General features: G+C 33.3%; 1 protein-coding gene across 1 annotated transcript in view; it reads right to left on the reverse strand.

Annotated features, from left to right (window-relative positions):
• Positions 1–18,342, reverse strand: part of LOC106111434 (forkhead box protein P1) — a 56,313-nt gene that overhangs the window by 22,050 nt on the left and 15,921 nt on the right. The window contains exons 2-3 of the mRNA XM_013293526.1: positions 16,214–16,413; positions 5,836–5,862 (exon numbers count right to left, since the gene is read on the reverse strand). Of these exons, the coding sequence (XP_013148980.1) occupies positions 5,836–5,862; positions 16,214–16,261 (75 nt within the window). The 5' untranslated portion in view covers positions 16,262–16,413. The remainder of the gene's footprint in view (positions 1–5,835; positions 5,863–16,213; positions 16,414–18,342) is intronic.

Raw genomic sequence — 18,342 nt, forward strand, 5'->3', positions numbered from 1 at the left:
CATATAGCGTTAAGTTTATCTACTTTTGAATATAAGTAAAGGTATTGTCTGTTATTTAATACGAGCTGTCCAGCAAATACGCACATTTGGACCACCCGTTACGCCATTTGGACAGCGCGGAATTAAAAAAAGTATGCCTATAATATGCCTATCCATGTCAACTACCCTCTTGTGGAAGTCCTGTCGAAATCGACAGACACTCGGCAGAAAAAAAAAATTAAATGCGATTTTCGTTATCACCAACGCAAATACATCATCTTCTCGAAATCTGGAATTTTTCTTTTGATACTACAAAGAGACACTTCAATGTTTTATATGTATAGATGGAGTGGAAGTATATTTTGTGTTTTATCTACCGAAACTCTCTGAACTTAAAGAATATGAGTTTATTCGTCTATTACTGTAGTTGTTAGTCCTATGGTCTCGTGTGTCATTTCCTGTGCTGAAGAAGGTTTTACATATGTTCTGATGTAACCGAGATAACACCGCAATTAATACTGATTCCAAAGGTTTTTTGATGTTGTGAATATTCAGGATTATAATGTTCGTATCCGAATTACGGTGTGATAGACGGTTTTACAGACTGGTAGGCCATTGACATTTTTATTGGGCGTTGATTTAGCGGCTATCGATTGCGTCTCAACTACTCATCCGAGGGAAATTTAAATTTAGTACCGATCTAAGATCGCGTCTTTACTTGATGGATTCACATACAGATTTGAATATAGAAAATGTTACTAGAATTTTCTATACGAAATATATTATTGTGTCAAATTTATTTTACTAATATTAGAAATGCGAAACTTTACATGGATTATTATAGCGCATATCTATAGCATAGATGTAGAGGATAGTCTGGAAGAATACATAGACTACTTATTATTGTGCTTTTAAATTCCATGTAGATAGAGTCGTGGGCAAAAGCTAGTTAATTTGTATTTAATCTATACAATATCTGACATATTAAAATGAATATCTTTAGAATATGGAAGGTTTTTCAGACAAATTCGACGATTTTATACGAGTACAAAACAAAATTATTAACTATTATTATTATTTTTATTCTTTACTTGAAAATTAAGTAATATACAAGAAAAGTATAACTTAAATCCTTATTAGAATATTAATCAGGAATTTAAAAAAAATCTAAAATCAATGCAATCGTATATCTCGTGACCTATAAACCAGCAACAAAACCCAATCAATACATTAAAAGCATAATGGCGGAGAATAAAAAAACATTAATTAAAAAGGAAACTATATTATAATATGAGCCTGGGCGGGACTCCGCCCCTGTAGAGCGACGCCCAGCCACGCTTTACAGTGACCGCCTTCTGAAATTGTAACAGGAGCTAGATATTTCAAAACGTATATCATATTTACAAAGGACACATTTTCTTTATTTCATACATTTCCATTTAGATTTTACGAATTTACATAATTACATAATTTACCCGACGTTCTTAGGGGGAAGGAAAACATCGTGATACAACCTGCACATATCGGAGAAGAAATTCAAAGATATGTGTGAAGTCAACCCGGAGTGGGCCAGCGTGGTTGACTATGGCCTAGTCACCCCATATTAGTGTAGGCTCCGAGCCCCTCGGTGGGGACGTATAGTGAGCTGGTGATGATGATGATGATACATATCTTGCTATGAAGTTATTAGTTATTATAAAAGAAAATATGGCCTTGAAAAGGTTTTGATGATCAATAACTAAATTAAATTGTATTACTTTCACCTGCGACTCCGTCCGCGTGGACTTAAGTAAAATGTAAGTAGCATATGTGTTCTTCCAGACTATCCTCTACATATATGCCAAAATTTACCGAGATCCGTTCAACATTTAAGGTTACAAACTCTAACAAACATCCATCCATACATCTAAACTTTACCATTTATTATACAGTAAGAAGTAAGAAGTAAGATTGTTCTTAAAATATATTGTAAAGTGAAAATTTGGATGAAAAATACATTGCTATAGTTAAATTCCTTTATAATTTAATTATATATTTAAGGCTAGCTATTGCTCACGACTTCGACTGCGTGAAATTAAGAATTAATAAAAAAATATAACTTATGTTACTCATTAATAACATAGCTTTCTAATGGTGAAAGATTTTTTAAAATCGGTCAAGTAGTTTTTGAGTAACTTCAATATATACAAAAATACAAATTTCTCCTCTTTATAATATTAGTGTCGAGTATACTAATACAAAGATAGCTACGAATTTAGACAGGAAATGGAAAAGCCTCTAAACGATCCGATAAAACGAACCCTTTTTACACCAAAACGATCGTGGCGATAATAAAATGTAAGGAAATTAAGTGTCCGTATATAAATTTATAATATATTCTTGATATATAACAGAAACTTTTTCATACTAGATATTTCTGTCTATATTTTCAGCATAGCAACGGGAATAAAGTTTTTATAAACAAATCAAATACTTCTAACTTTAGCAATTAAAGAGACATGGATTGCTGTTATTTAGTTATCTTAGATAGAACTAGCTGTTGTCCGCTATTTCACCCGTGTGCCATTAAAAATAGCCTACGTTACTCACTGATAATGTAGCTTTTTAAAGGTAAAAGAATTGTTGAAATCGGCCCAGTAGTTCGTGAGTTATTTCAATACAAAAAAAAATCAAATATTTCCTCTTTATATTATTAGTAAAGATATAAATAGGCCGATTGTACACAATTCTTCGTAGTCACTGACAACTCTGTAAACAATTAAATCAAGTTCTTTCGACGTTAGAAAATTTTTCTTAGATATTTTTTTCAGCAATAGCTCTTGGTCTATACTCGTTAATGGCGCAGAAACGTAATAACTCCCCAGTCTAGGTGGAACAATAAAAGCCGTACCGCCACCTAGCTATACCTAGGTCTAGACTCGTGAACTAACTTCGTACCTCGTAATATTAAGTAGGTGGATAGTTAACGCCTCACAACTTCGCCCGCTCGCCGGGAAATTATTTTACTTTGAAAATTTATGCACTATTTGAAAACGCAGACGGGTTTTAATAAAATGGAATGTAAAAGAGTTGATGAAACTTCAATTATTAGGTTCAAATTGAAGTACTAGACTTTACGTCATTGTAATAATTACGAGTACATGTCACTAGCTGTCGCCCGCAAACTACGTTAGCGCAGAATATTCCCGCGTGCATCTATCATTTATCAGCTACCTTCCAGTCAAAGTCTCGACCAAATCGGTCCATTCGATCCGGTCACCATTTTAATAGCGCAGAATAAAAAAAGTAGCCTATAACATGCCCGGCTACGTCAGGTACCCCCCAGTGAAAGTCCGGTCAAAATCGGCCCAGCCGTTTCGGAGAATACCCGGAACAAACGCGGCGCGAAGCAACGCAAATACATCATCTTTCCGAAATCTGGAGTTTTTCTATCGATATTACAAACAGACACTCACATTTTATTATATGTATAGATAAACTGAAAGCTTGAGTATGATTCCTAGAATCCAACTCAAGTTTTTAGTTTAAGATCCTACAAGAAAACAACGTAGTCATTTCTGCAACAGCATTTTCTTTAGTGTTACCAGTATTTAGACACGTCAATGATAACCAAATATGAAACGAGCGTTTGCCCCTTATCAAAAAAAATGGTGTCAAGGAGACAAAATGCAAATATTACGCACTAAACAATAACTATGTAGTTAAAGTAGTTAGTGACCAATTAAATTTTTGCTTTTCATACACTATCTATGCTGTATATAGGGATGTTCTGTTTTAGAAGTATCGATATCGATTCTTTAATTGTGATATATTTTTTGACCATTTTATAACATCTTTGTTAATTTTTATTCGCCAAGCTACTGGTGTATCACATGATCTAGGCTAGGTCTAGGACTACCTAATTTGTAATTTTGAGGTCTATAGAAGGTAGCTGCCTTGTGCCCTACGGAAGATTTGATTTTAATCTGTATGTTTAAATATCAAAGTAAACTGAAATAATACTTACTTTTACCATCTGAATATTAAAAATTTAAATTCAATTCTATACTTCTATACTAATATAATAAAGCGTAAACACACACTACTTCGTGACGTAGGATGTCAGCAATCACAGGATATTTTTGAATAATTATTTCTTTAATAAAAAACCGTACACTTACGACACGCTTTAGGATATATATTTTCACGCTATTAAACTTAGGGAGTAAATAAATTGAAGACAAACCTAAATGCGACAATAAGGGAGCAAGGTTGTTATGGTAACGGTAATTTGGACATTTACAATAAAATTTGGCAAATGTCAACAATATAATAAAGTGTTTACAATTTCATGCGGATGAAGCCGCACGGGTACAGCTAGTTATCGATATATTCAAATAAGCGTTAGCACATCACTACTTGATGCTACTACCACTAATAAAGTATGAAGTTTTTATTGACCCTTTGGTGAATTGTAACGGCGTGTTAGAATCTTGTGATTGTCGAAGCAGATTTTTTTACGATATCCAAAGGTTCGAAAACAGTTTTATTGCTTAACGTTAGCATTGTGTCAGCTTTGTAGGCTTTTTTTACAAATAAATCATACTGATATTATAAATGCGAATGTTTAGATGGATGTTTGTTGGAGTTTGTAGCCCAAACGGCTCGTTTTCGATGAAATTTGGTATAGATGTAGAGGATAGTCTGGAAGCACACATGGGCACCTTTTCTTTAATCCTAGCTAGTGAGAGATATATTGATGGACAAATAGCGTTAAAGTGGCACGATCAAGAAGGGTCACTACCTTCTTGACAGAGATGACGTATAATCCATCTAGAAGACAAACACTGAATCAATAACAATACCTAAAGGTAGATAAGGACAGAGTGATAATCTTATTAATGATACTTAAGACCTAACGTAAATCAATAAAGACTAGACTTTCATTAGTCAAATAAAGTCTGGCTTTCGAAACGTAGGGCGTATAAATAAAGCTACATTATTCACATTATTATTGCAATTTGAACTCTTTGTGTAATGTCTCTAAGGTTCATTTTCAATCGAAGATATGTTGTCAAAAAATAAAATAAGAATTTGAGGGGTTAAGTAGGCTTAAAGCAATATAAGGACGTTATCAGCCCTTAAGTAAATGAGGGTAGTTTGTTTCTAAAAAGTATTAAAGATGATTCAAAAGGTAAGTAGAAGGGAATACATCTTTATATTCATAAAGCTATAATCACATATATATACATTAGCGCATATACACCTACGAATTCACATTCACACACACTAACACAACATACGTAGTAATATTTGAATTCACAAACAACTTACCTTTTTTATTGTAAATTTGTTTAGATTTAAATTAGTGTTCTAAAAATAACAACTAGCACTAAGACGGAAGAACCCTGGCACCTACAAGACGGGCCTAGAGCCTAGTGTAGGAACCAGGTGATTGACCACATTCGTGTTAAAACAAATTTTGAAACTTTATAAATAAATCTTTTTTTAAGCTTTTGCCTGCGACTGTACCCGCGTCGAAATAAAAAACGTAAGTAGCCCATTTGTTTACTAGACTATTCTCGATTTCTATGTCCAATTTCATCGAGATCTGTTCAGCAGTTTAGGCTACAAATACCAACAAACATCTATCTAAACATTCGCATTTATAATATTAGTAAGATGGGCATGACTGTATTTAAGTGTGTTAAGATATATCGGTAGAGAAAAACTTAGAAATGTAAAAAAGATATACGAACAGAAAAGAAAATTCGTATTTTGTTTCAATACAAAAGAATGGTTACTTAGACAAAGCAAACTAAATTCCTCACATCCAGTTCGTTCTACTTTTTTAAAAAGAAAAAATCTTTTACTTACCAGTACAGGTAGCTGCACCATTGGTCTCTGTAAACAAACATAGAAATAAATATCATATAAATATTAACAATATTGTATTCATTAAAGTAATGTAAAGGGAACAAACACATTAGCACACTTCATACTAATATCGTAAATGCGAAAGTTTAGATGGATGTTTGTTAGAGTTTGTAGCCTAAACTGCTAAACGGATTTCGATGAAATTTGGTATAGATGTAGAGGATAGTCTGGAAGAACACATAGTACTTTTGTTTTTTCTACTAGTAATATTATAAATGCGATAATTTTAGTAGCTGAACTGATCTCGATGAAATTTGGCATAGATGTAGAACATAGTAAGGAAGAACAAATAAGCTTTTTTTTCCACGCGGATATAGTCGCGGGAAATAACTAGTATTAGACAACTTATTTAATTGATACTGTCGCTTTTAACTCAGAGCAATACTTCTTGTCAAGACTTAGGATGCGCGCCAAATCTATCCGTACTTCTAGTGACATTGACAGCTGTCAGCTAGGGACGTGACGTTTATGCCGATAATCTAGAGTTGCGCCAATTCTATAGCACGGTACTAATTTTATTCCTAACACTAGTATATATTTTTATAGACTATAGTTTACAAGATCTTTTAAGAATTAACTGATTATTTTTACAAGAGATATTTGTTTATGCTGAGGTCATGTTAGATAATAAATATCAACGACAAAATCGACGAACCAAAACATTCCTTGACCGTAACATTATCGAGTTTTTGATAACGATATTAAAACATTTTTACTAACTATGTTATTGCGAATTTATTAATTTATACATTACTAATAACTAACTTCCGCTCGCGACTCCGTGTGTAATATAAAGCATAATAGGAAGTATCCTCTGTTCTTATAGACGGATAGAATAGTCTGGAAAAACACAGGTAATATATATTTTTTTTAATTCTGAGCAGATAGTATCCAGGTCAAAGTTAGTCATATTGTCCACATATATGAGGATTTCGACCGATTTAGACAAATATTTGCGTTCCCTTCCCAGGCTTTTCTTATAGGAAAAAGGGTGGGAAGGAAAACGGACTAAAGTTGGACCTCCGGTTCCACACTCAACAGACGAAACGCGGAATTGCTCCCACTTCTTTTGTGTAGTCGTGGTATATCACCGGGCGAGCCGACCCATTCGTGCGAAGATGTTAAAGCGAAACTGACTGCTTGATCTTAGGTTCGAATCCCAATCTTCTCCAGTTATTTTAAATTGTAAGAAATTTTGTAAAATTGGTGATTATCTATACTATTATAATAAAGCGTAAACACACACTTCTTTGTTGCCTAAGATGTCAGCAATTACAGCATATTTTTGAATACTACTTTTTTTAATAAAAAGCCCTACGCTTACGTCACGCTTTAGGCTAAACTTAGGGATGAATATTTTGGATAAAAACCCTAATGTGGGAAAGAGACCATAAGTTGCTGCCAGCATCAAGGAAGCAAGGTTGTCATCATTTCATGTCATTTTGACATTTGTGTAATTGATAATTTGACAAATGTAAATAATAAAATTTCATGCGGATAAAGCCGCACGGGAACAGCTAGTATTTTAATAAAATAGTGATTCAGGCACATTATTAAAAGGCCAAAGGTTACAAATCGAACGTTGTATTTTATTAACCAGGCTTGTTTATTTCTAGGCTCCGTGTTAAAGAGTTGTGCAAACATATGACGTATCAGAAGATTCTGTGTAAATATAGACAAATAGCTCTGTACGTAAATATGACGTCACGTATTAACGAATATTTAATCAAATATTCAGTTTCTATTAGCTTTATTGGGTTTGAATAAAATAACCTAAAAACTTTTCTTTTAGTGCAACACTAATGGCAATTATCACCAACTATCCTATAAATTAAAAGGTCCTTTAAACAGTACGTAATGAGGGTTCTACTTATAATTCCCTTTTCACCAATAGTTATTCTTCTTTACATTTAGAGAGACCTTAACTAGCTGTTCCCGTGCGGCTTCATCCGCATCAAGTTATGATAATTTTATTTTATTGTTTACATTTGTCAAACTATTAATAGCAAATGTCAAAATGACATGACAAACCTTGGTAATCTTGCTTTCTTGATGTTAGCAGCAACTTATGGTCTCTTTCCCACATTGAGGTTTTTATCCAAAATATTTACCCCCTAAGTTTAATAGCGTGAAAATATATAGCATAAAGCGTTACGTAAGTGTAGGGCTTTTTATTTAAAAATGAATTATTCAAAAATATGCTGTAATTGCTGACATCTTAGGCAACAAAGCGTGTGTTTACGCTTTATTATAATAGTATAGATTAGGGGAAGAAGATGATTCCTTCACTGTGAAGACCCAACGGGTCAGTTACTGGTCTGTGCCTACAACGAAAGTTTCATGTGGTTTAAGCGTTTTGTAATTTTTATAATTAGGGGATGGTTAGTGAACACTGGCATCAGATTCTGATCACTAAGGTGTCGAGAGATTTAGAATGCAAAATCAATACTAAAGTTCTACTGAAAACCGATATTGTGTTGCTGAAATTTCCATTTTTTTTATCATTACCTAATGATGAATTAGTGATAGGGTTAAACTAAAATTCAAAGGAGTAAAACTCGAGTTTTCGAAAACGCTTTTCAAGAAATTATCGAATTGAAATCACTAACGAATTGTTAAATATATCTGGGAAAGTGGCTATGAATCTGTGTTTAGTGTTAAGAACTGTGTAGGTAAACTATTACACCCTTCTACGAGTGTCTCTTACAAGAAACTCACAACATCTCTTGTCTGAAAATATACACGAGCGAAAAACTTGTCCATACCAGCTCTTAAGTATTGTTTACTGGTTTTATTAGTACTAACATAGTAATATGTGACGTAGTCGCCGAATAAAGCGTGGTATAGCGATAATTGGTCGCTAACTAAATTAATGTTTGTTACTATTACACGTAGGAGCGTCGGTGGCTCAGTGGTTTAAGCACTTGTAATCTACAGGTCTTGGGTTCGAATCCCGCTGTACCAATGTAATTTTCGATTTGTCGAATTTTCATATATATATAATTTACCCGACGTTCTAACGGTGAAGGAAAACATCGTGATGACTGCACATATCGGCGAAGAAATTCAAAGATATGTGTGAAGTCAACCAACCCGCATTGGGCAGCGTGGTTGACTATGGCCTAGTCACCCCTTACTTAGGGTAGGCTCCGAGCCCCTAAGTGGAGACTTATAGTGAGCTAATGAGAACTAATTATAACACGCCTAGAAGACGAATATTTAGAGAGTTCATCTTCCTTTCCTTACCCTTAGAGAGGGATACAATAAAAAACTTTCTAGACGATACATAAATATACGAAATCGTTTACTAAGTACAATATACTAGTTGTTTGCGAATTCGTCGGCGTTATTTTTTTTTTATAACATAAGGTGGCAAACGAGCAAGCGACCACCTGAAACCGCCAAAATGGCGAAGCGACCGCTGCCCATCGACATCCGCAATTGCAGATGCGTTGCCTACCCTTATACGACGGAGGAGACGCACATAAAGAGAATATTTCCCCTTCCCATGCATCTCCTCCACCGTCAAATCCACTTCCTCTTCCCAACCTCTTATAAGAAAAGAGTGGTAAAAAGAAAGGGACTTAAATTAGGCCTATTTAAAGAATAATAAATATAGCGTATATATATATAAGTACGTATATATTACTCAGTGGTAGCGTAGCTTTTTGGTGAGAGAATTTTTGAAATCGATCCAGTAGTTTTTGAGTTATATCAAGACATATAAAAATATTAAACTTTTCTCTTTATTATATTAGTATAGAGGCGTGTACGTAACATTTATCTAAAACTTGCGTGTTTGTATGTCGTGTGCTGTATCACAAATATTGTACTATCGCTATATTTACCAAGCTAAGTACAATCAAAGAGATAGAGTTTACAAACAAAAACAACTACGTATATGTTAAACTGTTATATATAAATAATTATTGATTGATGTTATTGTTTTCATATAGGGCACCTTTCACTTGTTGGAATGTTTATTGTTTATTGCTTATATGTTATATTTACGATGTTATCTGTATTCACTCCCTTACGCACATATTTAGCAATTTGTACATACTTTACTGTCTTCCTCAACTTGTTTTTACATTTATTTTATCGCCAAGTGGGGATAGGGAAGATGAACCATTCCAAAGCAAGGCCTAATTTTAGTCCCTTTCCCTTTCCACTCTTTTCTTATAAGAAAAGGATGGGAAGGAAAAGTGGATTTGACGGTGGAGGAGACGCATAGGAAGGAGAAATTTCCTCTTTATGTGCGTCTCCTCCGTCAATTAAGGGTAGGCAACGCATCTGCAATTGCGAATGTTTATGGGCAGCGATCTCTTTCCATTTCGGTGGATTTAGGTGACCGCTTGCTCGTTTGCCACCTTATATTGTAATAAAAAGGGGTTCCCAACCATTTTGTACTCTACAGCACTTTTATACTAATATAATAAAGTGTAAACACACTACTTCGTGGCGTAGGATGTCAGCAATCACAGCATGTTTAATAATTCTTTATTTAATAAAAGACTCTACTATTACGACACACTTTAGGCTATATAAATTCACGCTTAAACTTAGTAGTGATAATTTGGAAAAAAAAACCTTCATGTGGGAAAAAGACCATAAGTTGCTGCCAACATCATAGTAGCAAGGTTGCCATGGTTTGTCATCGTCATGTCATTTTGACATTAGCAATTGATAATTTGACACATGTAAACAATAAAACATTTTTTTTATAATTTTATGCGGATGAAGTAGCACGCGAACAGCTAGTCTTTAAAAAAAGGCTCTACTATTATGACACGCTTTAGGCTATATATTTTCACGCTTAGGGGTAAATAATTTGGAAAAAAAACCTTGATGTGGAAAGGGACAATAAACAAGCTGCCAACATTAATGAAGCAAGGAAGGTGACGGTAATATGGACATTTGCAATTGAGTATTTGACAAATGTAAATAACGAAATAAAGTTTTGATATCTTCATGCGGATGAAGCCGCATGAGAACAGCTAGTTTTAAAAAATCAGTATAGAGTTATTTTTTACTAATATCACAAAGAAAAAAATGGCTAATCTTTGAAAGAAAATATCGATAAATTAACGCTTTTCTTCAGTATATTGCAAATCATCTTCAAAACATATTTGGAACTTCCAGACCTGAATGAAACGTGACTACGCGTATCTTACTAATGGAAGAAAAGATAAAGATTTATAATAAAAGATAGGTATTAAACTTACGGCCGGTTTCCCAGCTACATTTAACCATTCGTTAGTGTTTTTGCTTTGATAACTTCATGAAATTCGTTTCTGAACTACGTAACTCTAGTTTAACTACGTTAAAACTTAGGTCGACCTAAAACTAATGAATCTTTAGATAATAAATAGTTCAGAGAAGATTTTCGTAAACCTTAGTAAAATTATCAAACAAAAATGTAGAAGTACAAAATTTGTTGTACTTTGCCTGATATGGACGCTGTACAAGTCTAAGGGCTTGTCCCACCAAGTTGTAAATTGTCTGATCAATCCTGAGTATAAAACAAGTGATGGAAATATCGGATTTTATCCTCTTATCTGACAGTGAGTCATTTTTAAGCTATCTGAACCTCTATCAGCCAGTGATGGGACATGCACTAATTGGTTATGATAATCTTTGGCAAACGTTCGTGCTAGTCTTTTTGATGTCTGGGGGAAATCTTCTAGAGGTTTCCTGACCTCTGTGAACGGTCATGTCGGATTTGACCCACTAAAATCCAACCTCGAGTATAGAAAAGGATTCCGGGACCTCCAAGGGACTCTAGCACGAAGGTTCCTTTCAAACAGATAAATAAATATTCCATATTTTAAACATTAATCAAATAATATTGTATTGAACTTCGTGTATTTTATAAACGTTTTTATCTCGTATCTCGTAAGTTTTGTGACGAGGTTTTTTTGTTATAAAATCATTGAATTGTTTATGAAACGGTGGTTTCGGAAACTGTTTGTATTAGTTGATCTCTTGAGTTTACGTTCAGATCGCATTATGCGATAACATATAATTTGATATGTGTTGAAAATATTCAACTACAATAGACGTCACCAATGTCGTCAGATAGGCCAGGGAATGGATTCTGTCATGGTCTTATTTTAAGTTTTCTTATTTTTCTATTCTCTGCTGCCGTACCCTGGAGATGCCTATAGAAGGGACAACAGGAAACTTCAATCCTTGCTGCCATAAATTTATACACAACTACACTCCACTCCTACTCCTACAGAATTGTGTAGTAACACTCTACATAATATTGTTTCATCGCACACGCGGATAATGGTAGATACGGTTTTTCCGAGGCTATATTTGTTAATTGTTTTTAGTGTAAAATTTTAATAAAAATAAAAATGAAATGCTTTTTGTTTTAAAGTTTGTTTTATGTTTTAAATGCCTCCTCTATAATATAACTATTACTCTATTACATTTTTTTATAATATAAGGTGGCAAACGAGGAAGCGGCCATCTGAATCCACCAAAATGGAAATCCGCTGCCCATTAACATCCGCAATTGCAGATGCGTTGCCTACCCTTAATTGACGGAGGAGACGCAAATAAAGAGGACATTTCCCCTTCCTATGCGTCTCCTCCACAGTCAAATCCACTTCCCCTTCCCATCCTTTCCTCTTAAGAAAAGGGTGGAAAGAGAAAGGGACTAAATTACACATTGCGTCATGATTGAAATTTTCCGTAAACATAAAATTGTAAAGAAAACCTTAAAATTTATTTCTTAATTGAAAATCAAACAAACTTTAACAGAAGCCAATCACAGAAAAGTTGTACTTTTTAATACTTAAGTAAACAAACTTTTACCCTCTGAGTTATAACAAATAACTCGTTTCCCCTGTTTTCTTTTAAGTTTCTTTACTAAACTTTTATATAACAATTAATAAGAAATTTAAAGTTTATAACTACTTAGACTAAGTAAAAATTTACTATAGTTGATTTATTTTTTTATATTAAAGTAAGTTTGAAAGTAGCGCATATTATTTTATTAATAAACAAGCTGTCACCCGTGGCTCCGTGCGTGCGGAATTAAAATAACAAATTCAAGTAGCCTATGTGTTCTTCCAGACTATCCTTCTGTACCAAATTTCATCGAAATCCGTTCAGCAATTTAGGCTACAAACTAACATCCATCTAAACTTTCGCATTTATAACATTAGTATGATTTTATTGTCATTTTTATCTCCAAATTGAATTTAATAATTGTTCATCATCAAACTATATTATCTGAACGTAACACTTTCCGTTATTATGAAAATAAAATTTAAAAATAACAGAAAATCGATTGATATCGCAAAATCATTATAAAAGATTCGATCTCTATGATAAGCTGGGGTTAATTTTTTTCAAGCATTTCTACATAAATATTTATATATTCTAATATTAAACATTTGTAGTCATTTTTATAATAATATGCATGAAGATAAGATTTTATCACTGATTTGACGGTACGCTTGCAGCATACATAAACACCTGGACCCCATAACTTAGTTCAAATTTTAACATACTCACTGTTACTCGCGACTCCAACCACGTGGAATTAAAAAAAAAATTGAGTAGTCTTTAAGTTCTTTGATACTATCCTCTAAATCTGTACCAAATTTCATCGAAATATGTTCAGCCGTTTAGGCCACAAACTCTAACAAACATCCATCCAAACTTTGCATTTATAATTTTAAAATATGACTAGCAACTACATAGGACGGATAAATCTTATATTACAATGATAACATTAGTTTTGAGTGTGGTACAACGGTAGAGGTAGACCTAGAAAGACATGGATTGTGTGAAAGTTGACATGATCAAGAAGGGAGTGATGACTGAGATGACGTATAGACGTGTTCTTCCAGACTATCCTCTACGAGTACATCCATACCAAATTACATCGAAATCCGTTCAGCAGTTTAGGCTACAAACTCTAACAAACATCCATCTAAACTTTCGCATTTATAATATTAGTATGATTAAAGATTTTAATTAGTGAAAAAAAACCTTAAAAACAATGTAGTAAATGTAATTTAATGTAAGCAAATAAATAAATGCAAATTATTTTAAAACTATGCGCCACTGGTGTTGAAAATAATTGTTTATGTTTTGTATTGATCTTCAATAATTATAAATTCCTCGGAAAAATAAAAAAAACATTTTTATTTTTAATTTACGTGACATAACACATCCAGGGTTCAAATGTTACGTTTTTTTTTAATATTACAAGGTGGCGAAAGAGCAAGCGGCATAATCCGCCAAAATGGCGAAGCGACTGCCCATAGACATTCACAATAGCGGTTGCATTGCCTACCCTTGATCGACGCACATAAAGAGGATATTTCCCCTTCCTATGCGATGAGTGGGGTAACACGAATGGATAAGATACGAAATGAGTATATTAGAGGAAGTTTGAGAGTAGCCCCCGTAGTAGAGAAGGTAAGGAGTAAAAGGTTAGCATGGTATGGGCATGTTATGAGGAGGGATGAATCGCATGTTACAAGGAGAACGTTAGATATGAGTGTGGAAGGGTACATCGGTAGAGGTAGACCTAGAAAGAGATGGATGGATTGCGTAAAAGGTGACATGATCAAAAAGGGAGTGGTGACTGAGATGACGTATGATAGAGTTATGTGGAAGACGAAAACCTGTTGCGCTGACCCTACGGGAGTAGGATAAGGAGATGATGATGATGATGATGCGTGTCCTCCACCGTCAAATCCATGTTCCCTTCCCATCCTTCTCCAGAAAAAGAATAGAAAGGAAAAGGGACTAATGTTGAGCCTCCATGTATTAATTACTGAGATTTTGTAAATTGGAGAATCTGAAACCTGGATGGAAGTCTTATTCTGGATCGAGACGTTGTTATACCGGGAAAGGAAAATATACGATAGTTATTGCTCACTGTTTAATTTATTAAACGATGGGTTTAATAAATTATTTAGTAACGTTTTTAATTTTTAATTTAATTAGTGGTATTTACATAATCTTATAAGATAATTTAAAATGCCACTATGACTAAGTGAAGACGGGTTTATATACTCTTAGTTAAAATTTCTTTAACAAAAAATTATATAATAATTGAAGAAAGTATATAAAAAATATATATATATATATTTTTTATATAACATAAGGTGGCAATCGAGCAAGCGGCCACCTGAAATCGCCAAAGTGGCAAAGCGACCGCTGCCCATAGACATCCGCAATTGCGGATGCGTTGCCTACCCTTATCCGATGGAGGAGGAGACGCACATAAAGAGGGTATTTCCCCTTCCTATGCATCTCCTCCACTGTTAAATCTACTTTCTCTTCCCAACCTCTCTATACACGAAAAGGGTGGTAAAGAGAAAGGGACTTAAATTAGGCCTGATATATTATTCATAATCTTTATATCAAATGTTTAATTATCACAATAATGTAATATATCTTACTATTATAAATGCGAAAGTTTAGATGTTTGTGAGTTTGTAGCCTAAACTGCTGAATGGATCTGGATGAAATTAGCCATAGACGTAGTGATAGTCTGGAAGAACGCATTTTTTTTTATTTCCACGCTGATGAAAACTAGTAAAATATATTTTTGAATAGTCAAAACAAATAATAAATGCAGTACAAATTAATTTTCATTACAAATATATATATTTTTTTAAATCACCACTTACGTTATATCAAAATATATCATTAAGACATGAAAAAACTCAATTTTCTGATGTTATCATTAATTTAACAATAATTTAATACCAGTAGCAATCGTAAAAATATTTCTTCAATAAATCCAATTAATTGTCACTAAGTAACGAAAACGAATAAATTAATATAAATTTTAAATAAAAATAATTCTGCATACTTTAGGGTATTCAGTTTTTAATAAATAATATATAAAAATTAAACCTGCAAAGAAATATTTTAATTGACGCTGGCGTTTAAATATTAAGTTTATTTTATTATTTTTTTAAAGGGAAAAATTCATTCACAGTATTATTGGACATTAAAAATAAAACTTATAAAATAAAGAATATCTAATAATTGACAAATATTGGCTCTATTTTTATGATTATTATAAAACGCAATATATTTTGATGCTAAATAAATTTAATTCTGATTTTATTGCTTTATTGTTCGCATTGTATAAAAACGAAAAAATGATTAATCGATTGCATTTAACATTAAATAAATTAATTTATTAAACTAATAAAATATTTACATAAAATATATTTCTTTTTCTTACAAATCGATAAAAAAAAACCAGCACAATTTAAGATAATCTAATATGAAAGTGTTGAAAATAAAAATTATTTAAAAGAAATTGACTTACCAAATCATTTATATGACCACCATCGTCTTCGTCCCTTTGGAGACACATCCAGGTATCACAGATTGTATATAAATAAATATTTATTAATAAAACACTAATTAAGTTCTACAATATGGGGCCGCGATTGGTACCCTGCGGCACACCTCCTCGCCGCTCTTGTAATAACTGAAGCAATTCAGCTCTTATGTTTTGAACACAATCTGTAACAGAAAAGAAAAACAATAATAATCCTTAGTGTTAACTCTTATGTGGTCGTAGATTTGTAGTTTCTAACGAATGCGTTTTATAAAAAAGAACGTCAAAGCACATCAGATCAGAGTTGATACTTCTGCGATCAGCAAATAGAACAGACGATACGAATTTACAAAGTAAAGGCTTCAAATAAAAATACTTGGATTTCTAATTCTTTAAACTACAGACACTTTTTATTATTATTATTTTTATGATATAAGGGGTCAAACGAGTGACGAGAACACCGAGGTGGTCAACGACGCCCATTGTCATCCGCAACACCAGAGGAACAGATGCGTTGCCGGCCTTTGAGGAAATGATAGGCTCGCTTCTTAAAGGACCCTAAGTCGTATTCATTTAAACAAATAATATAAGCAAGAAGAATCATATACCTTTTTCCAATTTAGCTGGTCTAAAAAGGCCTGAACATGACTTATTCAGTTATTTTTTTTATCTGGCGCAAAATCAGATATGTCACCTTTAATTAATGCAGTAAACGTACAGACAGAGATTTCCTGATTCGTTCATCCGTCAAATGCAAGGAAAATAAGAAAATAACTTATTATATACTTATTTACTTTCACGCTATTAAACTTGGGAGTAAATAAATTGGAAAAAACCTCCATGTGGGAAAGGGACTATAAACTACAAGCTGCTAGCATCAAGGAAGCAAGATTGCCTTGATACGGTATTTGGTATCCAATGTCAAAGGCTTTCGTTGTCATTTAGGCATTTGAATTTTGACATTTGCAATTGAGAATTCGACAAATGTAAACAATAAAATAAAGTTTTTATAATTCCAGGCTGATGAAGCACGGGAATAGCTAGTTCATAAAATTCTTTAATTAACAACAATGTAATATTTATCAATTTTTAGTCTGTCCCACAACTAGCTGATAGAGACTCAGATAGCTTAATGACGTCACTGTCAGAGGTAACAAAATCCGATCTCCATGGCATTTTTTTTAGATTGTTGTCAATTTGTAACTTGGTGGGTAACCTTACTCTCGTAGTACAATTCGCAATCATATAGCGTTTTGAAGAATTTGTTTACGAATGGAAGTATACGTACAATATAAAGAACCCTTCGTTAACGTTCAATTCTCACGTATAACTTAGCCCACAATACGCTATAACAAAAACAATTAATTGTATTTTTAAATACTATCACGCGGTCCTAGCCTATGACTAATGTGTACCTAACAAACCTAACTAACAACTGTACAGAGTTTATCGTAATATGAACTCTAACACGTAAGCTATAGGTTGTATATTTGAATAACATTCGTCAGAACATTGGTCGTTTTAGATTTATCAAACAGTTTTAGCTGAACGCAACACTAAAAGGCAACAGCGCCGTGAAAGTAAATATTTTGTTTCTATACAGCCGTGAAGGTTGGTAAGGTGTTCGATTCTGAAATAATAAATAATTATAAATGCTATATTTTTAAATATCGACCATTGTACCGTCACAAGAATTTAAAACACACCGTCCCAATGGTTTGGGATGTTCTGTAATATCGTTTGTGGAATTCGACATTGTCATTTTAAAATAAAGATCCAATTAAAACCTAAGTTAAACGAATAGAAATACTATTTGGCAATAATTGTCATCTTACTAATATTATAAATGCGAAAGTTTAGATGGATGGATGTAAAGACTCGTATAGTAATAATTCTTTATTTACATATATTCGTCTTCGATCTAGTCTACTATCATAATGACATTTCTTTTCTTCCTTTTCACTGACATGCGCCGTCGATGTTTCTGCATGCCAGATACATCGCCACATCACCCCCCACGGTGTAAAATGACCCATACAAATCCATTAAAAAAAGAAATGTTTGATGTTTGATGTTTGTTAAAGTTTGTAGCCTAAGCTGAACAGATCTATATG

This window comes from Papilio polytes, unplaced genomic scaffold (assembly GCF_000836215.1).
Source record: "Papilio polytes unplaced genomic scaffold, Ppol_1.0 DF824169.1, whole genome shotgun sequence".
Classification (NCBI taxonomy): domain Eukaryota; kingdom Metazoa; phylum Arthropoda; class Insecta; order Lepidoptera; family Papilionidae; genus Papilio; species Papilio polytes.